Source organism: Falco naumanni, chromosome 8, assembly GCF_017639655.2.
Source record: "Falco naumanni isolate bFalNau1 chromosome 8, bFalNau1.pat, whole genome shotgun sequence".
Taxonomy (NCBI): domain Eukaryota; kingdom Metazoa; phylum Chordata; class Aves; order Falconiformes; family Falconidae; genus Falco; species Falco naumanni.
The window spans coordinates 12,083,463-12,110,700 of NC_054061.1; the positions used below are offsets into that span (position 1 = coordinate 12,083,463).

The following is a 27,238-nucleotide window of genomic DNA, read 5'->3' on the forward strand; positions in this document are numbered from 1 at the left end:
TTTAAAACTGCACCCACTCCGACTCGGCAGCTGCCTTAACTCATGCAATAGGAATGAACTGAGATTTACAAGGAAAGGGAATGCATACCTTCAGATAAAATGTTTCTGTCTTATTAGGGTCTGCCAACCACAGTCACCCTAAAACTCTAAATCTGGCTTTCTTCCAGATTAAAAGTCTGGGATATGCTCTATGGGACCGTTATATAGCTGGTGCAGCAGACATCAGACAAGGTGAACCACCAGGTCTCCTCCACACCTTTGCTTTGCCTGTAAAATCACCCTCATCTTTTAACTTCAGACAACAGTCTCTTCAGAAGCTATTTCAATTGTTATGGAAACTGTTTAAAGGAGTGAGTTAATCTCAAAAGAAGCTTTCAGCTCAGTCACCTCTAGTGTTTTTGCGGAAGAAGGCCCCTTGCTAAGCTCAGTTGGTGGTGGTGACAGCTCCTGACCCACCTCAGTCTGCAGCTGGGCGTCAAAGCCATCGACATGAGCTGTGCCCCTGCCCCTAATGAGGACATTGTGCTTGGGTTGCTGTCATCTCCTTGGTCTGTTTCTTTCAGCTGCGCAAGAGTAGTTTAGGAGATGCAGCTAAGGATCTGTTGCAAATACCTGGTGAGAAACAAGGGTTGTATAAATAGGTGACATGGGAATGTTCCTGTTTCTGGACCAAGGCACCTCTACCCTGACGTGCTCTGACTTGTGTTGTCAGCTCTGGGGTGTGAATGCTGCTCCTGTACCACACCTCAGTCCTGAGCAGCAAAAGCAGCTGCTGTGCTGGTAAAGGGACATCCACCTGCCCCACCTGCCCTAAGCAGGCAGAGGCTGTGCACTGATGGGGAGCTGGGGTCCGTGCCATCCTGCCCCACCACCCTTCTGGCCAGCCCTGTGCAGAGGGAGCCGCCGGCACTGGCATGGATGCACATAGGTCTCTCTCTGTGAGTGTTTTACTCATAGTGCACATGCATCCAGCTGGTTGGTGATGGTTACATTATGAATGAAACAGTGATGACTAATGAATTAATCAATGACAGGGACAACAGGGAAGGTGGGGAGCTGTGGTGACTCCCAGAGAGGTTAAAAACCGGAGTAAAAGCCCCTTGTGCTCATGCTGGGAAACACATGGGCTCCTCCTGTGCAACAGAGATGGGACAAGGACAACACAGCACACTAGCTCTCTGCTGGCTTCGGGGTACGCTGGAGGAAAGCACACAGGCCTTCTAGCTGCTGGATCCCCAAGACTGTTTTATTTTAAGGATAAAGTCAATTTGTTTGAATGCATCTGCATTTATAGCAAAAAGAACCCCAAAAGTACAACTCCACAATCTTCACGCATCCTGCTTCTGTTCGGCTGCTCAGCAGAGCTGCCAGCCACAGGCGTGACCTTTTGGCAAGAGCCTTCATAGCCTGACTCAGAGGGACCTGGCAGCAGTGGGGGCAGAGCCCTGCCTGATTTTCAGGGTAATCAGCAGAGGATGGCTGCTAGAAACCCCCTAGATGAAACTGGGGTGGCCTGGAGGGAGGAATTCTGCCCCATGAAAGGGCAATGGCATTTCTGCCCCCTCCTCTCCCTAATCCTCAGCCCAGAGCTACACTTACATCTAGCTCTGTATTTTGGAAAGGTAGGATCTCCCTCATTGCACCACCTGCTCCTCCAGGTCTCTGGGACACCTCTCCCTGCTTTCCACTTCCATAAGAGTGATTATGAAACCAAATGGCTTTGACCTTTGAAGTGGGAAATCAATGGCTGGGCAGGGCTCAGTTCACTGCAGAAATATTTACAGGCACATCAGGAACGTTGTACTAAGTTCTTTCATTCTGGCGAGAAGGCAGGGAGCCAGCACGTGTTACGTTCAATTCATACATTCAGATTTCGTTATGACTCTTGCTTCGCCTGCCTTGGCCTTCTGCCGTGCCCTGGGGAGAAGCTCAGCTGCGGTGCACGAGTCACAGATATTTTCGGGGAAAAATGTTTCTAGAACTGGAAGTGTAACAGTAGCAGAACGCTACTCCCAGAGGTGTCTAGTGGCTTGGAGGTCCCCGTGGAGCTGGACACAGGTGACTGCATGATAGGAGTGCAGGCACAGAGCTGGGCTCCTGGAGAGCTCCCCTGCTACCTGTGCCAGCCAGGGCTGCTGGACCGTTGCTGCAGCAGCATCTCCAGGGATGCACTTGAAAAAGTCCTCAGGCATCAGGTGCATTTTTGATGCAAAAATCTGAGCCTTTGATACTTTCCTGGTGAAGTGAGGGAGAGCATGCCTGTTCTCTGGGGAATGCGGAGGAATTCTGGAGGATACAGGATTCTCAAAATGTTGAGTCTGTGACTCCATCGAAGAGGATAATAGCCTGAGCAGCAGAAAACCCCAGGTTTGCAGGTTCTCTATCTATTTAGCTGTGTGAACTTGCAACCGTTTTTTATCCCAAGTGTTCTGCCATGAGCTGGCAGAAGGGAGGGAATTTGAGTTTGCAAAGGCTAATTTTAGTAAGAGACAGCCTTAAACCAGTTCCCTCAGGGCTAGCTATGTTACCAAAAAAATCATCCACAGATTAAAATCGCCCAATTACCATACTATAGCAAATAAAAACACTAGCCAGAGATGTAATCTCACGTGCTATTAAAATACACTAACACGCAAAACACCATTCACAGATACCATCTACCTAGATGAATGCCACACACAATAGCCCATCTGAAATCACTTACTTAAATTGTTTAAGGAGTTACACACAGTATTTGTTCTTGCATTCCAGGGTGGGCTGGGTTGGATAAAGAGTCTGGATGGTCATGAGACATGGTGCCTTTCACTTTCATGTGCTGCTCTGAATTTAGCCCAGGTTTATTAATGAGCAGAGAAAATAAGGACTCACTGATGTATAGTAGGTGCGATATGCGATATGACCTGGAAATGAGCTGCAAATTTCTGCCAGAGCTGGGGAGTAAGTCAAACAGGGTTCACATCAGATGTCAAGACCAGGCTGAGAGAGGGCGAGAGATATGTGAGCTATGGAGACTGAATTCTGCCTACCGCCTTCTGTTGTACACATCACCTGGACATCTTAGTCCTTACCACCCTCCTTGCTACTATACAACGTCCCCAGTTAGGAGAATTTGTTGATAGTAACCAGCAAAATAAGTATCTTTGCATGGAGATGTTTGTGTCCACATCTCTCAGTGTGATCATTTTCCTCAAATACATTCACTTCTAAAGGATGCTCCTGTCCCCCCAGTCTTTCATGACACAACTACTGCCTTTCTTTTAGGGCATCGATTCACTTCCATGCTAAGAGCAAAATCTCCATGACAATTCCCCCTGTAAATGTCCAATCTCTGTGTAAAACAGGAAGGCTGATGGCTGCAGTCAGACTGGAGGCATTACAAAGTAATGAGTTTACCCTAAGCCACTTCTGAATTGTGATTTCCTTTTTCCAGCCAAGGTATTGAGGGAGAGCATGGGACCATATATATTGTAATCACAGAGAAAAACAACATTTTTAGCACTACTTTATGAAGTCTTCTCCAAAATAACTGACAGACATCAGTGGGTGTCCTTGTTAGATGCCTGGAGGAATAAGGATTAATTAATTCTGCCTCACTGAGGGAAAACAGAAAATTAAGGGTACAATGACCAAAAAGGTCTATGGGATCTAGGGACCAAATGCCAAGGACTATGGTCTTTTCTTCTTGTGTGTTTATTGACACTCCAGGTCTGGAGCCACCTATGCAAATGCCAAACACTTGCACAAGGGCTCAGAAGACATTGTAGCTCTCCACAGGGATGTTGTAGCTTTTGAAAGATGCCCACAGAATGGCCAGGCATCTTCTGGCAGTGTGGGCATGGCAGGCGTGACCTACCATGCTCTAGCTAGCAGCCAGGGTGCCATAGGCTGTAGCATGGGCTGCTCAAATCTGTCCAAGATCTTGGCATTGCTGAAGCCGTTCCTTCTGCACCCTTACTGCTGCTGTCAGTCCTCCTGGCCATGCATACAGTGCAGAGCTATGGTTATTGCTCAGCCCCATCTCCACCTGGCCGTCTTCTCCTTTTGCACATCTCATCTCCCCAGCTGGTTCTGTCTTGCTGGGTACGAGGCACCCAGACACCAGCTGTTGGCTTGGCCCCAGCGCATGTTGATGTACCTGCCTTCAGATCACGCCAAGGGCCTTTCCCACAGTGAAAAGGGCTATTAAAATAAATTAAAATCCCTTGGGTTTGCACCATCTGAAAGGCATGCACACAGCACCCACCATGGCTATACCACCTTGCAGCAGTGCGTTAGCAAATCCTCCTCTAGCTGTTGACCCATCCCTCAGAGCTGAGGGAAAGCTTGGTCTGACCAGCAGCCACACAAGCTATTTTGGGTTTGATATGCAGTAGGTTTGATAAGAAAGCTCTCAGGAAAAAACAAATTTCCTCTTGGACTCGGTAGAACTGGGCACATACTCCGGCACACAGAGTTTCCTTTCCTATAAGCTCATGAAGTAGCCTTCTAAAATTAGGAATGGGAGATGAAGCTCTGGACCCACTGCAAGCAGAGACCTCTGTCCCCAGGACCAGGATTCACCTTAGGGGTATGGTAAACCCTCCCTTGATGGCAGAGAGGTGAAGAGGAAGAATTTTCAACACAGTACAAAAATGTAAAGCATTCCTTTCTGTGTTGATTCCCTGGTATGCCTCCTATGTACATGCCAAGTATTCATGTGGGTCAGGGGTTTACACTGGGTCAGTGCAGGTGCCATACAATTTGCCTCCTGTCTAATGATACTGAGCATTATCTGAGGAGCTCAGACCACCTTGCAAGAACAAGGGGTTCTTGTTATTGCTCAAAGTGAGAAACAAGGCACCTCAGTATGGCTACAATTTGGTGCATTTCTGCTTGAATCGGATTTGTCTGCCTCACACTATGAGTGCGCGATTCACCGTGGCTCCAGCCCAGGCTCCCATGAAATTATGGCTACATTTCTGTAGCCTCATCTGCTCTGTGGCCCCAGGTGCCCATTGTACCTGACTGGTGTCTCCTCTGAGCTGCTGGATGGGTGCAGTGGAGCAGAAGCCGCTTCAGTGCTCGTGATGCCCAGAGGATGGGGTGCATTTTATGCTCAAAAAACCTCCACTGTGTGGCAAACTCCCTTGCTGCAGCCTCATGCCACAGCTTTGCACCATGTGGGGAAACAAGATACTGGGGAGTGGACAAGAAAATACGGCTGGCAGCATGGGCCCAGAGGTCATTGCCAGGGACAAATCGAGAGGGAGATGCAGGTCAGAGACCATGATCTCCTCTGCTTATGAAAACGGTGTTCAGTTATGGGAAAAACACTAATGACATAAAAAAAAGTCTTGATACCGATCTTTTACCTCTATTATTCTGATGCTCTCTTCTGTTTCCTCTGCTGCGCTCATGTTGTGTCATTTTGTAACCTGTGTTCACCATCAGTATGGATTTACAGGCGAACAGTTCAGTATTTGGCCCAGAGACAATGACTCTCTGGTGTTCAGCTGTTCCAGCCAGTGTCATGTTCCATATAAAGCACCTCAGTTTTCACTGGGGTCATTGCTCATATTCAGCAGTTTCCTTTTTCCTTGATCTAATCTAAAAAAAAAATAATAATAAAAAAATTAACTACCTCCCTACAAATGCCAGTACTCCAGAAGCTAATCGCCTGATCTCCCACACTCAGAAGATGCCCTGGGAGATGCACAGGGAGGACCAGAGGATCCTACCTGCCTTGGTGCAAGGTGGTTGATCTCCCCCCTCAGTTTTCCTTCACACCCCTACGGGCACCCTCACATGGGAAGATGTAGGGATGGGTACCCTAACAGCGGTGGCACCTGTGGAAGTGTTAGGGATATTCCTTTGTCAGATGGGTGCTGCCTCAGGCATTTCACACCACCTTGCAGCCCCCAGAGCCCCTTGGCTGCCCCATCCCCCTATGGAACACAGGGTGGGCACGGTCCTTGGGAGTGCAGGGGCTGGGGACGGCTGCCCGAGGGTGGCAGTGGCAGCATCTCCCAGTCAAAAAGAAGCAGGAACGTTTCTGTCCCTTCTGCTGGCCTCCCTGCTGCAGGTGGGTGCCAAAGGGAGTCCTGGGCTTCTCCTTACTGCTGCGGGCTCATGGAGCAAGGAGATGTCGAAGGGTCCCACCAGACCATGCAGGAAGCTCAGAGAGAGAAAGAAAGACACAAAAAAGCCCGCGCTTTATCATTTAAACCCTGATTTCTAATTGCACTGCTGTTTCAAACAAGCGTACAGGGGAGCTTGTCACGGGTGGCTCCCCCTCATGGCTCACAGCGCGAGGAAGAGAAATCCAGAGCCCCGAGCCTGCACTGCTGCTAGCACAGCTAACCTGCTGCAAGCTCCCTGACCCCTGCCAAGCTGCTTGGAAGGAATGAGGAGACCAAAAGCCCCTGAGGAAGGCAGAGGAGACCCCCAGAAAGCTTCCCTGTCCCTCTTCCCGCAGGCTGGTGAGCTGCCCCAGCACAGCACCCTGCCGCAGCACTGCTGAGCGCCCGCTGGCAGCCAAAGCCAGGCGCGTGTGAAGTCATGCAGCAGGGAAAAGGGGAAAAGCAGGCTGAAGCCCCTCCGAGCACGCACTGCCAGATCATCTGAAGGGTGCCCGGCGTGGGTCAGGCCAGGGTGGGCTGCTCGCCTGCTGCGGGGGCTGGCGGCAATCAGCAGCCACACCAAGAGGAATGCTTGCACGCTATCTGCATGCTGCTGCTGCTGCCCTACAGCCCTCCCCACAGTGACATACCAGGCACAGTTACTTATCTGTTCTCTACAAGAAGAGAATTTTACAATTCCTCTCCCGCCAAACACTGTGTTGAAGATTGTCACTTCTGAGCGCTTGCCAAGGGCCTGATCAGGCCAGCTGCTTAATATCAGAGTGCTTTGCGCTTTCCAGCTTGTGATAAGCATCTGGGCAGGCAGGGTTGAGGCCAGCATCCCAGCTAACTGCAGTCCTGAGGAAGGTCTTGGATGCCCAAAAGCCTGGCTGCTTTTTCCAATTATGTCAGCTGGGCTAATAAAAGTGATTACCTCTTTCTACCAACCCTGCCTTTCTCATTGATCCCACAGGCTGTTCTTCAAATGTCACCCAGCAAGGAGGGAGCACACATCCAATTATAAAAAGAGAAAAGATTAGCGTGATGACAAAGCAATGGGGTCAGTGGTGCAGATGTGCTGCACAAAACAAATGAGACGTGCCTGGTTTTGGCACCCTCCAAGCCCAAGGAACCCAGAGGAAGGTATTTTGGGGTGAGCTGGGGCTCTCCCCAGCACTTCAGGCAGCATAGGGACTGCCAGCTTCACTGTTTTCCTGACCTCTCCTCTGAGGTTTGGTATTATATTTGTTTATATAAGAAGCTTTGAACATGCTGAAAAACCAGTAACTACTCAAAAGCGCAGATAAAGGCTTGCAAACATCAAAAGCAACTCGGACTTTGGGTGATGAAATTTGTTTTTATGTGGGGCAAATTCCTGCCTTTATTTTGAATCTGTGGTCACTAGTCACACTCACTTGGTGTGGGTCATAGGTGCATAGCCAAGGGCAGAAATCAGCTCGAGCCATGGGCCCACCCTGACACACCTCACATAGGAGAGCAAAGATTGCCAACAAAAGCACGAGTTGCAGAATCAAGAAAGAAAAATCAGCCTTTCTTGGCTTCGTCTACTACATCCTGTTAACCAAAGCAGGTTTGAATATAGTACAACGAAGAGAAAATATTTAGGTGTAAGGTGGACTGGCTGATTTCTGCACCCTGGGCCACAGACGCTTCCAGAGTCCTGTAGAAGACTCTGGAGAGGGATATTACAAGGGATGTTGCAGGGCACACGGGTGCCTTTGGTAAAGCACTTGTTACAAAGCAGAAAACTTAGCTTTGCCTCTCCAAGAGCTGGTATCTCCCACTAAGTCCCCAAACCTGCCTCTCCTCCTCTGAAGATTCCGTGCTTCATGCAAAGATAGGGATAGGGGACTTAACGCTTTGACTTGGTGTTGGAGTATTCCCAGATGTTAGCGTAACCCACAGGAGGCAGCACAGCAAACTCACCAGGTTATTACCAGAAACTTACCTCGAGCACTTTCCAGAGATTTTTGGTCACCTCTTACAAAAGAAGGGGGAACAGGGAGCTGAGGATGACATGTAGTTCCCACATCTGCTTTTCCTTTCCCGTTTTGCTCTGCTCTCCCACGATTACATCTCATCTCTGTATGTCTGCTTTTCCAGCAGCTTCTTCCCGCTCTTCCCCTGCAAGGCGAGCACTGCTGGCCCACGGGCAGAGAGAGTGGGGGGGTGGGGGTGGCATGTGCGCCCGGGGGGAGCTGGGGAATGGGTGTTGCACCCAGCAAGTGCTAACTGAGCCTGTGTCCGTGTACGGGCCAGGCTCTCGGCTGCTGTGAAGCCTCTGAACGCCGATGGAGCACTACAGAACCGCACCAGCCACCAGCCGGTTACAGCTGTACCTGTTGGTATGTGTGGGAAACATATGGCCCCATTTATCTCGGTGGTGGGCAGGGGAAACTCCTGGTAATTAGCTAAGGTTGTTAGCACTGCACGTGTGGCTCCTCCAAATGCTCCTGCTTTCGATGGGCTCCTCATGTCTGCAGTGGGGAGGGCTGTCCTGTGCGTCTTCTGTTCATTTTTAAAACCTCGGAGGTGTGCGGATGCAAAAGTGGAGTGCGGAAAGAGTGCGGATGAGACGCTAGTTAAGAAAGGTCCCTGCCTAGACAGAAACCTTGTACTGCTGAAACTGCCTTTCATCTCATTTCCTGATTCCTGCACCTCATTTGCTTCTCTTGTTTTAAACCGCAAAGCTTCCTCCGCATACACCCTGCTCTTGGCTATAAATAACCCGGGTGCAGCCGGGGTGCGACACGGACCCACAGCGGGCCATGGCACAGGGCCAGCAGGGTGACGGCTGCTCCCCGCTGGTATGGCCTTGCCAGCTGGGAAAAACGAGGCAGAATCGTGAAGCCCCAGCAGTTTCCGGCAGCTGATGTGTTTCAGATAAGATTTAACATTAGTAAGTGTTTAATTGCTAACGAGAGCCCTCCACGGCCTCTGCCATGGGAGGGCCACGGTGCAGCACCCAACAAGACGCTGACCCGCAGCTACTCCTGGTGCACCAAGCGGTGTGGTGGGAAGTCTGGGCAAAAGTGATGCTTTCCATTCTCGCTTTCTGTGGCACAGGGCAATTTTAGAGCTACAGCCTTCAGGTTTCGCTGTCACCGCCGCAAGCACCCCGGGGCTTGCAGGCAGCAGGATGTGTCTGCAGAGCAGCATGGGACTGGACAGTGTCAGCGCAGGGCAATGGGCAGAAATGAAACTCCAGCGGCAGCGTTATCTCCCATTACGCTAAAAGGAAGTTTGCAGGATTCCTTAGTCCTTATTTAGCAAATTTGTTGCTTTGGAGGGAAATGCTTGTGTTAGTGTCTGGGGCTAACACATGCCTGGCTCCTCTGGAGGACCGCTGTGCAGGAGCACAGCCTCCCTGCCTGGCCAGTGCTGCTGGAAGAGCTGAGGGGCATTGCACCCTTGAGCAGCTCTGGGGGCTCTGGGGCTGGGCTGTGGCTGCAGCACTTGGATGCACCCACCGCCCCAGCTGCCGGGGTGTCAGCCAGGCTGCTGAAGCCACAGCAGTGGTGCTGGGCGGGGGGCCAGCAGGGATGGAGACCTGGGTGACATCCTGGCACAAAGTGTCCCCAGTGAGCATGGGGGCTCTCAGGAAAGTGAGACCACAGTGCCCAGCCAGGGACTTTGTGAGCACCAGCATCCTCAAGATTTTCCTGGTGACATGTGTCCTGGAGACCCCCCCCGGGACACGGAGCACACAGGGTGCACAGCTGGGGTGGGAGCTGGGTGACACCCCGGGAGGGGGAGCACACAGGGTGCACGGCAGCTGGGTGACACCCCGGGACAGGGAGCACACAGGGTGCACGGCAGCTGGGTGACACCCCGGGACACGGAGCACACGTGTGGCGCTCGTGGGTGCACAGCATGGGGACACTGCAGAGCCAGCAGCGCGCGGGAGGCATGCCGGGCGGAAAGCACAGGGACACCCTGCGGCGGGGAGCACGCGTGGGCAGGGGGGCGTGGGGACACGGCGGGGCGGGGACACTCGTGGGGCAGGCGGTCGGGGGGGGGGGGGGTGCGGGGGGGGGTGCGAGGTGCGCGCGGGGCGCGGCGCGGGCTGCCATTGGCTGTGGCGGGCTGATGTCACAGCGGGTGTCGCTATAAGCTCCGCGGCGCCTAACGGGCTGGGGGAGTCGGGCGGGCGCGCGCCGCCGCGCGGGGCACGGGACGGGACGGGACGGGACGGGACGGGACGGGACGGGAGCGGAGCCGTGCGGGAGCGGAGCGGCCCTGTCCCAGGCACGCACAGCGGGAGCGCCCCTCGCCCAGCCCGCCCCGCACCTGCCGGTCCCGTATGCGCCGTGCCCAGCGCAGCGCTGCCGCGGAGCAGCCCTAGGCAAAGCCAAGCCCCCGCCGCCTGCCCGGGGGGCTGCTGGGGGGCCATGGGGGTGGCAGGCACCGAGCTGCCCAGCGGCAACGTCAGTGCCAACCAGAGCGCCGCTGACCCCACGCTGTCGCGGGACGTGTGGATGGTGGGCATGGGGATCCTCATGTCGGTGATCGTGCTGGCCATCGTCTTCGGCAACGTGCTGGTGATCACCGCCATCGCCCGGTTCCAGCGCCTGCAGACCGTCACCAACTACTTCATCACCTCGCTGGCCTGCGCCGACCTGGTCATGGGGCTGGCCGTGGTGCCCTTCGGCGCCAGCCACATCATCATGGAGATGTGGAAATTCGGGAACTTCTGGTGTGAGTTCTGGACCTCCTTGGACGTGCTCTGCGTCACAGCCAGCATTGAGACCCTCTGCGTCATTGCCGTGGACCGGTACTTCGCCATCACCTCCCCTTTCAAGTACCAGAGCCTGCTGACCAAGAGCAAGGCACGCGTGGTCATCCTCGTGGTGTGGGTGGTCTCAGCCCTCACCTCCTTCTTGCCCATCCAGATGCACTGGTACCGGGCAGACCGTGACGAGGCCATCCTGTGCTACGAGAAGGACACATGTTGCGACTTCTTCACCAACCAAGCCTATGCCATTGCCTCCTCCATCATCTCCTTCTACCTGCCGCTTGTGGTCATGGTATTCGTCTACGCCAGGGTCTTCCAGGTGGCCAAGAAGCAATTGCAGAAGATAGACAGGAGTGAGGGGAGGTTTCACACCCAGAACAAGGAGCAGGAGCAGAAAGGGGGTGCTGGGCACCGCCGATCCTCCAAGTTCTTCTTGAAGGAGCACAAGGCCCTCAAGACCCTGGGCATCATCATGGGCACCTTCACGCTGTGCTGGCTGCCCTTCTTCATTGTCAACATCGTGCACGTCATCCAGGACGACATCATACCCAAGTATGTGTACATCCTCTTGAACTGGCTGGGCTATGTTAACTCTGCCTTCAACCCTTTGATCTACTGCCGGAGCCCGGACTTCAGGTATGCCTTCCAGGAGCTCCTGTGCCTCCGCAGGTCCGCCCTGAAGATGTATGCCAACGGCTACTCAAACAGCAACGGCAAGAGCGACTACAACGAGGAGGACAACGGCTACCCCCTGGCCTCGGATAAAGCCTGCGAGCTGCTCTGCGAGGAGGGCTCCTTCCCTCACCCCGAGGACTTGTTGCACTGCAAAGGTACTGTGCCTAGCGGGTAGCGTCGAGACGCGACGGGCTCTGGCGTGGCACACGTCGGTTGTAAAGAGGAGCCTTTCTCTCGTAAGGAAAAACAACCCCCCCGTTAATAATAGCAGTGATCCTCTTCTAGGGTGCACCTAGAACCTACCGGCTGCAAGAAACACAAAAACTCAGCAAACCTGCTGCAAACAGGTGGGGGGTTGCTCCGGGCAGGCTGCAAGCAGCCTGCCTCTTCAGGAGTACGGCCGTGGGTGCCTTGGGCGGGGGTGGGGTGGGGGGGTGGGGGGTAAGGCAGTGGAGAAAGCTTGTCCCCGGCGGGACAAGCCGGGGCCGGTGTTGGAACTACCTCATGACCTGACTGTAGGAGCCGGCGGCGGAGCGCGGTGCGGTGCGGCGGGAGCGGGCGGGGGCTGCGGAGCCCGGTGCGCCGCCGGAGTCCCCCCGCTGCCCTCCGCCTGACCGTGGGACCCCTCCCCGGCCAGGAGGGAAGCCCCGGGCGGTGGTACCAGTCTTGTCCAGCCCAGGGGACCGTGCGGAGGTGGCACCCTGCGGCAAACCCCCCCGGGAAGGGATGCTAGCAGCGGGGCTGAGCGCGGCTCGGCAGGGCTGTGTCGCGGCTATTGCGCTCACTGGGACAGTTTAAACAACGCCCAGAAACAACGAATGGTTTGTTTCGGGTTTTTTTGCCAAGTGCTATCATCGGACTTTCTGCTGAAATAATAAGGGAAATAAATGGACTGTTTGCCCTGAGACTCTGACTATGGGACTGAGGAACGTGGCACTGGGAAGCCGGGTGAAATGCTGCTACAGCCGCAGCCCATCCTTTTGTTGAGGCTCCCAAAGCTCTCAAACCGCCCGGCTTGTTTAACTTCAAGTCTCGGGATACAGGGAGCCCGAGGAGGTGGGAAGGGAGGAGATATTTTATTTTCTGTGGCAGACGGCAGCACAGCTCTGGCCGCGGGACGGCTGTAGGTGGGTTGGGTTGTTGGCCGAGGGGGTTTCCCCCCTCACTTCAGGCTTTGCGGGTTGTCCCCGGGCTGCGGGAGCGGGTGGCGGGCGCGCAGCGCTGGCGGGGGGCGGCAGATGCGGGCTGCGGGATGGGGACGGCGCCGCTGCCGGGGGCTTGCTCCCTGGAAGCCCCTAGCTGGAGGGAAGCAGGCATCGGGGGGCAGATGGGGCTCCCCCCATTGCCAGCACCCGCGGCTGCTGTTGGGAAAGGCTGGACCCGAGGGCCGGGAGGATGTGCAAGTGCGGGATCTTTTCAGAAACACCCAGGAGAGGTGGAAACGGTTCTGACGGGACCTACCGGCGCTCCGTGGGGCCGTGCTGGCCCGCGGGGGGATGCTCGGGCACCGCGTGCGGGGTTTTCTCCCCTAACACACAGCCCTCCCCCCCCCCCCCCCCCCCCCCCCCCGATTTCCACGCACTTGCCCCGTGCTACGCGGGTTTTGTTTTGCCTGCGCTGCTGCTGAGGCCCTGCCGCGGTTGTGTGTGGCGTCTGGGGGTCGCTGGCTTCGCAGAAGCAGTGGGGTGGCCAGCTACACGCCCGGAGCTGAGACCCCCGGGGCTGGTCCCCCCTGCGGCAGGCGGCAGAGGCGGCTTGGGGCTGCGCTGCAAGCAGGCAGCGGGCATCGGAGGCTGGGAGCGGGGATGGAGCGGGGCTCCCGGCTGCCGGCAGCTCTTTGCAGTCCGCGCATTCTCCCCAGGCTCGCTTGGCTGCTCAGAGGAGGACTTGTCCCAAGGGAATCCCCTCTGGAACGGCAGTGGGGGGCCGGGGGGGATTGCTGCTGGTCTCTGCTGCTGCAAGATGCAGGACAGCCACAAACTCCTGGAACTCTCACACCCCTCATGGTAAAACCCCACCTGGCTTTTATGGGGCGGGGGGCTGGAAACTTCTGGCGCTCTTCTTTCTTTCCCAAAGCTGTCCTGATCCTTCTTGAAAAGGGTGCTGGGAAGGAGGAACAGCTGTAGGAGCCCTCTCCTCTAGCCCTGTGATGGGTGCTGGCTCAGCTGTGCTTGCCACCTTTCGAGCTCTGCCTGAGCACCCTTCCCTCCTGCCTCTTGCAGTCTGCTTTGATGCCTGCGCCTGCCTGTACCCTCATCTGCTGCTCTGGTGGGGTTGTCAGCAGTGCCCTGAGTCCTTTGAGTGTGAGCCACTTGGCAAAGGAGTGTGGTGATACGGTGTAGTGTGTGAGGCCACAGGTCAGCAAAAACATTTGCTCCTCAGATAAACATTAGCAGGCTGTCCGAGCAGGGGGAGACCCAGTGCAAGACTGGGACTGGTGGTCAGGTGCTGTTTGCTTAATACTGCACAAGGACGAAAATGCAAGTGGGTAGTGTGCTGTGTTGTTGGTGTAGGTTCATGTGCTTGGGCTAGAGATGCTCTTCAGCTCCGTGTGCGCCATGATTATTATGTAGCATTCAGGAGGAAGTGAAAATTAACTTCTTGATTGTAGCAATCGATATCTCCTGTGTTATATCTCCAGCAGTTTTAATCTTGCTGGGTCACTTGCCATTATTTTGCAACACTCAGGGGCAGTGTAGCAAGGTAGCAAGGGCACAGCGGGAGGAGGTGTCCCACAGTGACAGCCAGCTCTGACTGGGGGTCAGGCCAGCCAGACTCCCACTGGCTTTGGGGCAGGAGCCACAGGCACAAAGAAATCTGGTGTCTGCATTTCAGTTGCTAGTAAACTGTTAAAAAAGTAAAGTAGTAAAAATATTTTTACTATTATTATTTGCATTTCAGTAGCGCATGTTGTGGACCAGGACTTTGTTGTCCAAATAATTGCTCTGTTTGTTTGGCTGGCTGTGTTTGTGCTTCAGATGTTGCGGCTGTATCTAGTCAAAGCTGCCAGGTGAGCGAGTGGCTAATGGCAGAACCACTACAGCATCCAGAGTACATGATGTGGAAGGGACAGGGGACACTGGGCTGTTTGCACTGTGCAGTTGACCTCAGTACTGCACCGCTCAGCTACAATGTTAGGAAACCTCAGCCTTGCAATGAAGTCTTGAGTGTTGAAGAACTGGTTCTTTCCTCTAAGGCAACATTACTGAAACTGATGAAATGTGAACTGTGCAGTTCTGGGGGCAGCTGGAATCAAAACGGAGAAATATGGAGGGAAAAAAAAAAAGTGGCACTACCCAAACCAAATCTGAAAAACCTTTCCTGTTCCATGGTTGAAAAAGAAAAGCTGTGTAAAAGAATCCTTTAGCCTGTTAAAATATTTTATAATAGAAAGATAGTTTTGTAGATGCATGCTAAGCATTAAGAAAAGAAGCACTGAAGACTGGACACTAGCTGCTTAGATTGATTTTAGGGTACTTAGGATTTTACACTAGCAGAGAGTTGGCTCAGGTTAAATACATCTGGCAAAACACACAGCACTGACTTCATTTGAGGAAAATCACAGTGACAAAATACCAAATTCTTATTGCAAACAGAGAAGGCTACCTTCTGTGCTGCTGGTTTGTACCTTATGCCACTGCCACAACGGTGGGTAGAACATGGGTGGGATACTGTTCACCCCCCGGGCATCAGTGTGTACAGCTAACTGGAGCTTTGCATTACATTCACTGCTTTTAGCCACTTTGGCCAAACAGGTTGTTATTGTTTTTAAAGTCTTTGTCAAGATGAGCGTCACAAATGCAGCTTTTGTGTTGTTACAAAATACTGTCTTTGCTGTAGGTTCTGCTTGTGATTCGGGCAGCTGTAGTTTCCACATCAGGGGCTGTCTTTGCTTTGTCCTCCAAAACAGGCAGAGTATAGAGAGCTGCTGAGTTATGTCAGTCCTTTGCCTCTTGGGAGCATTCCTGGAGAGCTTTTGCTTTCTGGGAAGCCAGGCCATGAAATATAACCTGCTGCTTGCTCCGGCGCTGGGGAGGCATGGAAGTGCAAGGGGAGCTGGCAAGAGGGGACGGGGTCTGGGTGCAGATCCCTACCTGGGAGCACAACTGGAACATCTCTTGAGGACTGGCTGTTCCCAAAGCACCCTATATCCCAAACGGTTCAGCAGTTCCTAATGCACAGCATTGCCCATCAGTGCATGTCGCATTGCTGTGGGGTTCAGGGTGGGCACGCAGAGCCTGGCTGTGCCTGCCCCAGCCTCACCTGTGGAGCTGGGTCCACACCTTGTGGCCTCCCCTGGGGTTTAGGTGAAGGTGACACCTCTGCCTAAGGACATCTTGGGTACGGCAGGGAGGGAAGAGACTTAAGTTACCAAATGCACCCAAATGTTTGAAAATAGGCCAGGGATTAGTAGTGTAGAAAGGAGAGCCCGGCTTCTTCGGAGAGGGAGCGGATGTGTGAGCAGGCACACAGCGTGCTCTTCAGCTCTCCCATGTCACAGCTGCTGGGCTTTTCTAAGGGCTTATTTATGTGTTTATTTACTATAAGGGACATGTTTTTGCCATAGTGGGGAGGGTCTTGACAGGGCTGGCTAGGAGTAAACAGGAGGCTGCAATCTATCTCCCAGCATCTCTTGCCCTTCTGGTACAGAACCATAGAATCATTTAGATTGGAAAAAAAAGATCATAGAGTCCAACTGTTAACCCAGCACTGCCAAGCCCACCACAAAACCGTGTCCCTAAGTGCCACATCTACATGTCTTTTAAATACCTTCAGGGATGGTGACTTACCCACTGCCCTGGGCAGCCTGTTCCAACGATTGACAACCCTTTCGGTGAAGAAATTATTCCTAACACCCAATCTAAACCTCCCCCGGTGCAACTTGAGGCCGTTTCCTCTCATCCTATTGCTTTTCCCCTGGGAGAGGAGACCCGCCCCCACCTGCCTACAACCTCCTTTCAGGCAGCTGTAGAGAGCGATAACGTCTCTTAAGGCAGGACCTGCCTTTCACAAACCCACGCTGGCCGGGCCTGATCCCCTGGTTGCCCTGGATGTGCCACGTGATGGCATCAAGATGATCCGCTCCGTAACCTTCCCCGGCACCGAGGTCAGGCTGACAGGGCTGTGGGTGCCCAGATCCTCCTTCCAGCCCTTCTTGTAGATGGGCGTCACATTTGCTGACCCCCAGTCTGCTGGGACCCCCCCAGTTAGCCAGGGCTGCTGACAAACGATGGGAAGTGCCTCGGTGAGCACTTGTGCCAGCTCCCTCAGTGTCCTCGGGAGGATCCCATCCAGCCCCAGAGACCTGTGTGTGCCTGAGTGGTGCAGCAGGGCACTGACCATTTCTCCTTCTCATTCTGCTCCCCATCCCTGCCTTCCAGCTCAGGGGGCTGGGGACCCAGAGAACAACTGGTCTTACTCTTAAAGACTCAGACAAAGGTGGCACTAAGTACCTCAGCCTTTTCCTCACCCTTGTTTCTCCCCGCATCCAATAAAGGACAGAGAATCTCCTTAGCCCTCCTTTTGTTGCTAATGTATTTATAGAAACATTTTTTATTGTCTTTTACGGCAGTAGTCAGATTAAGTTCTAGTTGGGCTTTGGCCCTTCTGATTTTCTCCCTGCTACATCTCTGTAGTCCAGAGTTCCCTGCCCCCTCTTCCAAAGGACATCAACTCCTTTTCTCCCTGAGTTCCAGCCCAAGCTCTCTGCTCAGCCAGGCTGGTCTGCTCCTGCGCCTTAATTACAATGCTGCTGCTGCCAGGGGTCTCAAACACCCACACTGGCCAAGGGGAGGGCTTTTGTCCCCTCCCTTTGCCAGTCCTCTGCCTTGAGCGTTTGTTTCCACTGGTTTGATGAATCCATTTCCCAAGGAGATGGGTTTATAGGTACGTTCATGCCAGAGGGAGGATGGCCTGTCTTGCATGTTCCCTTCTCTGCTCTCTGTCAGCAGGTAGAAGGTGCAGCCATCCTTCTGAAAGCATCAGGGAGGCAGAGGTTTCGTGGCTGACCATGGCAGTGCCTGGCTGTGTCCCTGGGCTATGAGGATGGACGAGAGCTGGGGAAGGTGCCTGCTGGTCTGCTCACAAGCATCACCGTCTTCCCCCTCTGCAGCTGCCTCTGCAGAAGCATCCAGCCTTGGTGAAGCACCTCGTACCTTGGCTGATCCACACCTTTTGCTAACTTGTCAGAGCAGTGTCGATGCCTGCACTTCAGTTTTGCAATGTGTGTGGTACCCAGGGTGGTTCTTCAGGTTCGGATGAGCAAGGGCTGTTCTGGTAAGCCACACTGGTCTTGGATGTTGTTCTCAGCAGAAAGGTGGCATGACCCCAGCTTCCCTGAGGTTAGTGTTTTACAAGGATTAAGAATCCTTTCCTCCTGTTTTTACACTTGTGCTTGTTTTCTCAGGTCTACAAGTAGGACCGCAGCCACTCTTTGTCATCTCCTCCCTGTGCACCAAAGTCTCTTTCAATGTGAAAACTTGCCTCTTTGACACTTGAACCCAGCAGCCCAAGAATTTCTTCCCCTTGTTATTCTTTTATCTGAGCTGGTTTGAAAGCAAGCATTAGTCCGAACCTTTCTTCCTAGGGGCAAAACAAGTATTTTGCAATGAACACACATCCTGGGCTGTGTTTGATAGCTGGGGTAGCTACACCCTCTTATCAGAGACATTCCTGTGGGGTGACCAGCTGCATGGGCACCCGTGGGAACCTGTCGATGCGTGGGTATCTGCTGGAATTGCTGTGTGTCAGGGTGCTGAGTCAAGCAGAGTATTTCTCTCTTGAGAGAAACTGAGCCTTTACAAACTTTACTTTGCCATGAAAAAAGTGGATTTGCTGCTTTTCCATGCATGCAGTTTCAGTTTTTCTTCTGTTTTCTCACCCCCCCCCAATGGCAGGAGTATACCATTAAATTTCTGTGCAATATTGCCAGTGCCAGTGAGAATGGACTGGGAAATATTTACTTGTTTCCTGTCTTTGGTAAAGTCATTTTTGCACAAGCGCATATATATTTAGTTATGTGTATGTATATGTGTGTATATGTATCTCTGTTATCTATATACAGTGTTATATAGATCTGTATATAAAAAAGTAAATGTAAAGGTGTTCTGTTCTGTGAGATAAATACATAGATGAAGATCTGTATTTTCAAAAGTTTGAGTATTTATTGCAGGTCCTATGGATTGACATTGTGTATAAATAAAGAATATTTATGGTATGCTTGTAGTCAAGTGTTCTTGCTTAAAGCTGTTTTGCTGGCTGTATTTCCCCCATACTCTACAAGACTCTTACGGTGAATCCTTCAGGACTCCTTTAAAAAAAAACCAGCACCTGAACAGCCTGGTGCTGCCGGGGAGGTACACACAGCTCCCTTGAGTGAGTAAGAATTTTTTTATTTTTCCAGCGCTTTGAGCTCTGGAAACAGTGAGGAAGTTGTGGGTGCTCAGCACCTTGCTGTGAGCGGGCTTCTCTGGTTTTCACCAGAAACGTCAGGGTCCACAGACAAAGCGGTTTTTAAAAACCCACCTGCTTTTCTGCCTGTTTGGACTTGAAACAGTGGCAGTCTTGGATGGCTCCTGCGCTCCCGTGGCAGAGCAGGGCTGCTGCAGAAGCATGGACCAGTACAGCTGTGGGCTTTAATTCTCTGTTGCTGGTCACCAGTGCCAGCATTCCCTGGGACTGGGAGGAAACACAGATGTCCAATGCAGAGATTGTTGGGAGCGGAAACACGGAACACTGCAAAATGTATGTAGGGCTTGTCTGTAAAGCCCTGTGCTGTCTCTGCTCTGCTGTGATCCAAAAGCAAGCACCCGCACTGCCATTGCAGCAGGAGGGAATGATGACTGTGCTCCCTCTCAGCTGTCTGAGGAAGGTCCTACCTCGCCCAGGGTGAATGCTGCACACCTCGGCAGGGCTCCTTCGTCCTGGCTCAGCACAGTGCAGACACCGTGCTGCAGCCTGTCTGGCTGTGCTGCTTTGGAGCTTGGGCTGAAGCAGGTGTAACGGGGCGAATTGCCCTGCAGGACAGGGGTGGTGGGAGCACGGTGTGGTAGGTCACTGCTGTCTGTCCCAATTTGCTTTATCTCCTAATTAGGATTGGAAAGGCTTCTGGAGGGGTGTCTCTGGAAAAGTATCCTGGTCTCCTGGCCTGTTCTGTTACCTGTTGCCCAGCCCTGTTGTCCCAGTGCTCTTACTGCTTCAGGTGGGGGTGAAGAAAGAGCATAGTTAATGTAAAGTAGGATCCCAGGCCAGCATGTTGCAATGACAAGTATTTTGCGTTCTTTATGCCACTTAAAACCATGATGAGAGTCTTGGCAGTAAAGGCCAACGTGTGCCCTGCACATTTCAAAGCTTCTCCTTTCCAGAAACAACAGGGAGTCATTGTGCATCTTGGACAGGGAGGGATTACACCAGGCACTTCCAAAACATGCCCAGATTATAACAATTTATGGGTTTGTAACTTTGTGCTTTCAAGGGATAGATAGCCCTAGCTAGAAATACCAGCTGTTGCTGACTGCAGGGGTCCTGAAGAAGGAATCAGTTGGAACTTGAGCATCTGTGGGGGGAGCCTCAGTTGCCATCCAGCTCCCTCCACCCCCATTAAAACAGGATATTCAGACCAAAGAACATTTCACGTCCCATCTTGAAAGGTGCTTGGTCCTAAGAGATGCTTAGAGCCCAGTCCCTGCTTCCTAGCACATTTGATGATTGTCCTGAGGTTCCCAGCAGCCTGTCCTGGCTCTGGTCCTCCAGCGATGCCAAAGGAAAGGCATTAGGAAACCACAGCAGCTGCTCCAGAGCTCCCTGCGGTCTCACAGACACGACTTTTTCGCAGGTGTAGGTAAGAAGGGGCAAGGAGCGAGCGGATCTCTTACCAGCTCAGGCTGAACGTGGCTCCCCACTCGCACCACCTCCTTGGTAGCTCAGGGCAGTTCAGGTTATACCACTGACCTCTGCAGCCTCAGCCCAGCCCTGAGAAATGCATTAACAGCAAATGGCCTTTGGGAAGCACCTGCCAAGTTCTTTTTCCCTCATGTAAATATTTTTTCCTCTTAAGTTTATGCAAGTGTGAAAAATCCCTCCTTAATCTTTTTTTTTTTCTCTCTGGCTGAAGAAAACGCTTATTCATCCCTGGGTGGGAACTGCCCTCATCTTGATATTTTGCAGCCCAAGCAGGGACCACACTGCCAAAAACATTTCTTACTGCCCTCGAAGCTGTACTGCTCTTCCTGCCTCCCAAGCCTACTGGCATCGGCTCAAATGGTGCCTACCACGATGGGTACCTGTCAGGATACTACACTCCTTAGTGGCTGTTGGATGGAGGTGCCAAGGGCTACAGCGTGTGGACAGCAAATTAATTAGGCAGCCTTGAAGAAGCCTTGAAAACCAGTGCAAAATATCCATGGGGTTGCAAGGTCACTCCTCCAAAGTCCCATCCTGTTGTATAGGACTCACGTCCAGAAATGTGTGGCGGTTTCTCCTGAAAAAAGCTGGAGCAGAAGCCCTAGATAAGGTCCTTGAGACCTGGCTCTGGAAGCAAATGGCTGATTTTCCAGTTGCTACTTAGTGGAGAAGGGAAGTGTGTCTGCGTATAGCAGAGACAGTGGAAGCCCCAGTATACCCACGTGCAGGGGAGCAGGGTGGAGGAGCTGTGCAGGCGCCTGTTCGTGGGGAATCTCTTCCCACCGTTTGGATGCTTTCTTCCTGTCCATTCACCTCACCTAGCTGTCCTGCGTGGGAATGGGTGGGATCAGGCGTGGGCTATCGCCCCTCTCTTCCAGCCCTCTGCTTGGGACCTTGGCTAAGGTCTGTGTCTCATGAAAATAAGAAGGCGCTGCTGTTGGTGGTTTCAGAGAGGAAACGTCAGCACAGTAACCAACCTCACACAAGAGAACGATGCCGAGATAAACCTGTATCAGCCTTGACTGCCTGTCTTTTGTGATATGTCATTGTAACCCAGATACTACTGTGATACTCCGCCTCAACATGAGTCTGGCTGAGCATGGGACCTTCTTTACAGAGACAAGTCAGGCCTAAAGGCTGGAGTGCAGAGCTGCTGCTTGTGAAGGGCTGTACAAACAGCTTTGTAGCTAAAAAAGAGGAGAAAGAAGCATTTCCTTTATGCTTAGATGCGAAACACCCTTGTAGCAACCCGGAAATTTGACGCGGAGAGATGCTGATGTTTTAGGCTGGGTTTTAGGATGGTCTCCCAGGGGCATTTGTTGTGCTGAACCCAAGGTGCCTGGCTAGACTCTGTAAGTTAGCCCAGCTCAAGCAAGACCTCTTTCCACTCAGCTTGTCTGTGCTGTAAACCATCAGGTCACAGATTTTCCATCGGAATGTGTGTTGCTTTGTTCCTGTGCTCTTGTGGATCTGGACAGCAGTGCCAGACACAGTGGTGTAAGCTGCAAGGTAACACATGAAATCGGTCATGACAGGGAGTCAGTTGACACCCTGCATGATCTTGAAAGCTTGCTTGGAGAAGAGTCAGCGTCTGATTACAGAGAACTTAGGCATGGAAGGTGGGAGGGGAAGAGAGATGCTTTCATGGTTGGGCTCGGGGGCTAGGTGTTACTCAGCATGGCAGTTTTTTCTAGCACAAACATCAGAGCAGTGTCTTCCCCTGAATGGCATTTTGCTTTGTGTTGCGGTGAGTGCTGGTAGGGACCTGCCTTTTACCAGGACCAGCCCTTTGAAGTGCTGTGGCCCAGAGACACCCCTCCCCAAGTCTTCTCCTGGCAAGGACAGGTTGTCCTCTTCTTTTCAGCTTCATGAAAGTGGAGTCATTTGTGAACTTGCCAGGGTTTTGCACAATGGAGATGTTAGTACACTCCCTGCTGTGGAAGATGGAGCCCCAAGCAACGTCAGTGGTGATGGCAATGGAGAGGCAATGAACGCAAGTGCCACCCAAACCTGGAGGTCCTGCTGGCTCCAGCTGAGATACAAATATAGAGACACAGAGTGCAAGTATATACGGTTATAGATATGGAAGCAGGGAAGGCACTAAGCTGGGCGTACAATCCACAGCTCTTGGAGTTGATTCATATCACTTCAGCGCAGCAGCTGAGGCAAAGGGGAGCTCTATGGGGGAGACCCATGGTAGAGCAGAACCACTGAAAGACATGGTGTGACTCAGAACAAGAAGGCTATTCCTCTGTAACTGCATAGCATGATTTGTTCAGCTCATTTAAAAGGTGGCTGTGTGGTTCCCTGTCCCTCCAGGGCTCCCTGCTGCAGAGAAAGACCCTTCTTAAAAGGGGATCCTCAGGGTACCTATTTATAGCATGGAAACTGCTCCAGGAGAGCCGTCCAGCCTTGAATGAACATCTCCCCGTCCCCAGCAGCAGAGCGATGTACAGGCTGTTCCTCCTGCAATCCCACCCCCTCCTTCGCAGGGGCCCAGCTGACATTTGCTAGCAGACTGTAAGGGACAGTTGCAGGCATCTCTCCCTGGCGCCGGAGGTGATGACACAGCGGCTGCCCTCACGCCAGGCTGGCAGAGGCAGGAGGAGGCAGGGAGAGGGGCAGGGTGCTGGGCTGCTCCGGTTGGGCTGCCCCTCACTTGGCCGTGGGGGAGAGTCAAGTGATGGGAGGCGAGTGGTGCATGCTGTTCCCAGAAAGGAAAGGTCAGGGCGCAGAGCCGCAGCAGGATTAGCCTCCGAGCCAGAGCCAGTGGCAGCAGGGCCAGGGGGCTGTGATTTCTAGGCATGACTTGTGAATGTTGGCCAGGAGAGACAGAAATGAATTGGAGAGGGGAGAAAGGATGATGGTCTGAAGGGAAGCATGGTGTTCTGCAGAAGTGCTGTCCAGGGGCTTGATGAGCTGTCTCTACCAGTCTGCAGTGCCCCCCTGGACCTTAGAGGGACCTCAAGAGGGGGTGCCAGCATTGTGTCTGCTCGGTTTTGGTCTCGGGCTGGGCTGGCTCCAACCCTCGGTGCCGGGGGCAAGTCACCGCTGAGCAGCACACTTGGACTCACTTGTCTGGCTGCAGGATAGGATTTCAGTTTGCTAGTTAGATGGCAGAGCTTTGGGGATTTTCCTTTCCGATATGATTTGCAAAGCCAACACAAAGTCAGAGTGATTTCAAGGATGTTTTCTTTCTCTGCCTAAGAATTCTTCTTGCCACACAAAATTCAGGAGGGGAAAGATAACGATAAAACGGGACAAAGCCAATTTTTTTTAGCATAGATTTGGACAACTTCAACTTACTCAGGGCTTGTGTCTGTAAGAAGGCTGCTATCAACTTTGCCATTAAAGTCATAAATACAGTACAGATCGTTGATGAAAAGAGGATTCTAAGCAGAATGGTTCAAGGGACAGATAGAGGCAGCCAAAGAACAGAGGCAAAATGAAATACAAGTCAGTAAGAGTGTAAAAAGATGATGAAGAAACAAATGGAAATGAGAAATCAGTCCTAAGAGGAACAATGACACCAGCAGCAAACTCAAGTTGGAAAGCAAGAGGCTGGATCCCATGGAAAAGGAAGGAGAAGGTAGAAAGGGATTGCAGAAGAGGGAAAAACAGGGCTGGGAAATGCCGTGACAGCAGGATCTGCATTTCAGTGCAGGCAGTCTGACAGGTGCCTCTTCCCTCCTACATCAGTATTTTCCTTGTCTGCTTTCAGCCAGTGTGAGTTTGATTCAGCAGATCTGGCAGGAGAAAGGTGGCAGGGCGAAGAGAAAGTGGACAGTTTCTGAGTGATGCAGAATTGCTAGGGAACTGTGGGTTAGAGATGATGGACATTAGAGAGGCGATGCGTGCACAGTTTATTCCCAGCATCAAGGGAGTTGTCCAGGGCAAGTGCCCAGCCTAATTTACGCTCCCAGAGCAAGGAAGGTGAGTGTTGTTTTATTTTTAAAGATGGTCTCCTCTGCCTTGCACCGTGCTACCACCTTCAGTAGGGTTCCAGTTTCAGGAAGAGCAGGGGAAAAGCAACCCAAACCAAATTAAAACATTCTGCTTTTACCTGTAAATGGCATCAAATATTTTTGCCTCAAATCTCTTTCTGCTCTCTTTTTGCCTCAAATCTGCTCTCAGATTTACTCTTCCCTCCTGCCTGACAGAACCAGTGCTGGAATCCCTGGCCTTGCAAGCCAGCACCTTGAGAAGACAACCCGGGCAAGGAACAGGCAGATGGTGGGGCAGGTCTTGGCACAGGGCAGTGGGGTGATGTTTAAACCCAAATCACTTGAGTGATGAGCACAGTGAGAGCACACCGTGCTGGGGCTGAGCTGTGTGGCATGCAGTGGGATCGTGCTGGGGAACCAGTGATAAATTGGAGCTGGAATTTTTCTACCTGAAGCAGAACAAGCACCCAGTTCACCAAGAGGACTAGTGTGAGGTAAAGGGAGGTGGTATTTGAGCACTGCCTCAGCTGAGCATTTCAGAGGGAAGGTAGGCTGCTTGGCAGGCTGTCCTTTCCCTTGTTGCCAATGCCTTGTGCAGGGTTTGGTTTCTCCTGGGGATGGGAGATGCTGAGGAAGAGCTGGCTCATTGCAAGCAACTGGTATGCAAGCAAAAGCTTTCAGCATCTGCAAATTGCAAGTAAGGATTTAAGTGGCCCAAGTTAGGTGTTCAAATTATGCTAGTGAGCAGAGCCTTGTCCCTACTAATGACTAAAACAGCTGGGACAGGGCATTCAGACCTAATGAAGGGATGTAGAGAGGGTTTCCGCTGGAGATGAGTGAAAAAGTGACAACTGATCCTCCTGTCCAGTAAAAATCCAACAAATCCTGGCCTTGGGCATCCAGCCTGGGGCTCACCTTTCCACTCTTCCAGCCTCAGGACCAGGGGTCACAAGGCAGCAGTATCAAGCCAGCCCCTAGTCACATCCCATCCTGACCCGATCTTGGAGAAGGCACAGAGCATGTCACACCTGTGCTGTGCTGCTCGGGTATTCTCCCCTGCCAGCCAAAACTTTCAGCAGGCTCATTACAGCAACTTTATGGTTCCTTTGCATTGCTGGAGAGGGAAGAAAAGCCAGGGATTTTGTCGTGGGAGGAAACTCCCACTGCAAACTTGAGGTGCTCCATAAAACAGCTGGATTGTTTCTGTCTTTGCTAGTTTTTTTTTCTTCAGTGTAGGGAAAGTGCCACATCCCGACCGACAGGGCACTGCAGAGCAGTCCCACCACACCATGGTGGTGCAGGAGCAGGGATGGCCCTGGTGTTCTGCTTCTCACTCCAGCATCACCCACAGGATCAGACTGTCCTGTGCCTTGGTTTTGGATGGAGGTGTCCCTTCTCTGTACTGCATGTTACAGTCTTGATTCCAATATTTGTCTCTCTCCTGTCTCCCATTCCAGCCAGTGCAAAAGCAATGATGGTCATGAGGTGGCCTAAAGCTGACCATGGGTTACCTAACCCTGCTAGAGCATGGGGACAAGCTGTGTGTGTTGGGGTGTGTGTGTGTGTGTGATAAAGAGGGAGGAAGATGACTGCGTAAGCCAAATCGCTGCAGATGCATTCAGGACCTCACTGTCATTTTAACTGCAATGGGTTTCATGTGATTCGTTGCAGTGGGTATGCTGTCACAGCTCAAACAGCACAAAATTGGGTGATTTGGTTTTAAACAAACAAGCGAACAAAGAAAGTTGACATGGAATCATCTTGTGTAGGCATTGCCTTGCCTTGCGTCTCCTTGGGAGTGGTGGCAAGGTGCAAATGCAGAGGCTGTGCCTCTGCACTCTGGCTCTGTCCTGCAGCCCGCAGGATTTCCCAGCTCCAGAGCTCAGCCACGATGCCAGTGGCATCCCTGTGCCTCCAGCTGCTCCCTGCTGCTTTCTTCTGTTTGTGCTTTGGTGCCTGTATCTGCATCTTACCCTTCTATTGCAGAGTATTTGCACCTCTGGCATCCCTGTCTGTAACCCCTCCAACGTGCCCACCAGCCGTTCCCTTCCCGTCATGACAGCTTGGAAAGGCAAAACCTTTCATCCCCTCCTCTCCTCCATTCTGAGCTATTTGTGGCCTCTGCTGAGACTTTCCCCTCCATCTCCTTGTAGCAGTGGAAGGCCCCCCAGAGCTGCCCTGATGGGGAGCAGGGAGCTGCATGCCCCTTCACTCTGCTGGGATCAACACAGGAGCTCACGCAGCTGGAGGTGGGGACCTAGGAGCCAGCAGCTGCTGGGCCAGACAGTGAGCTCAGAGGGAAATCTTGGCATCAGTGCTGTGTTTTGCCAACACGATGCCTACATGGGAGCTTGCATGCCTGGCAGACCAGGATACATTGCCTTTCCTGTGCTGGCAATGAGCTTTGCCCTCTGCATCCACGTGTAAAACCTCTGAGCATGGAAGTGGTCTTTGCTGTTGGTGAAATGCCTCTCCTGACACATCAGGAAGGTGTTTCTTCAATCCAAGCAGGTGCTCTGGTGGTGGAAAGGGGAGAGACCCTGTTTCAGCCATGCAGACAGGGCAAAGACCTGCCTCCAGCAGCCTACTCGGGCCTGCAAGGACAGAAAATCTCTGGAGGTCTCAGAGTCGGGCACTCCCGTCAGGCACCATGGCACCCACACAGTCCTGTATGCTGGTAGGAATCCAGAGAAGCTCACAGGGCTTCATCCAGCACCAGGGAGCACCGGGCTGAGTTACGTCATGGCAAGCAGGGCAGCCTCTCTGTCAGGTCAGAGGGTACGGTGGAGCAGGGCTGGGGGAGCCACCAGCCAAACTCCTGGGCTGGTGGGTGGTGGGGAGAAGAAGGGTTTCACAGAGCAGGC

The 27,238-nt window shown here is 52.6% G+C and overlaps 1 protein-coding gene across 3 annotated transcripts in view; it reads left to right on the forward strand.

Annotated features, from left to right (window-relative positions):
• Positions 1 to 10,332: 10,332 nt before the first annotated feature.
• ADRB2 (adrenoceptor beta 2) overlaps positions 10,333 to 27,238 on the forward strand; it is a 37,400-nt gene continuing 20,494 nt past the window's right edge. The window contains exons 1-2 of one of the 3 annotated variants that reach the window (XM_040603857.1): positions 10,333 to 11,684; positions 17,478 to 18,745. In XM_040603857.1, the coding sequence (XP_040459791.1) occupies positions 10,511 to 11,684; positions 17,478 to 17,572 (1,269 nt within the window). In that variant the 5' untranslated portion in view covers positions 10,333 to 10,510 and the 3' untranslated portion in view covers positions 17,573 to 18,745. Of the gene's footprint in view, positions 11,685 to 17,477; positions 18,746 to 27,238 lie in introns of those variants that run through there. The other 2 variants (XM_040603859.1, XM_040603860.1) reach the window with 2 other exon arrangements.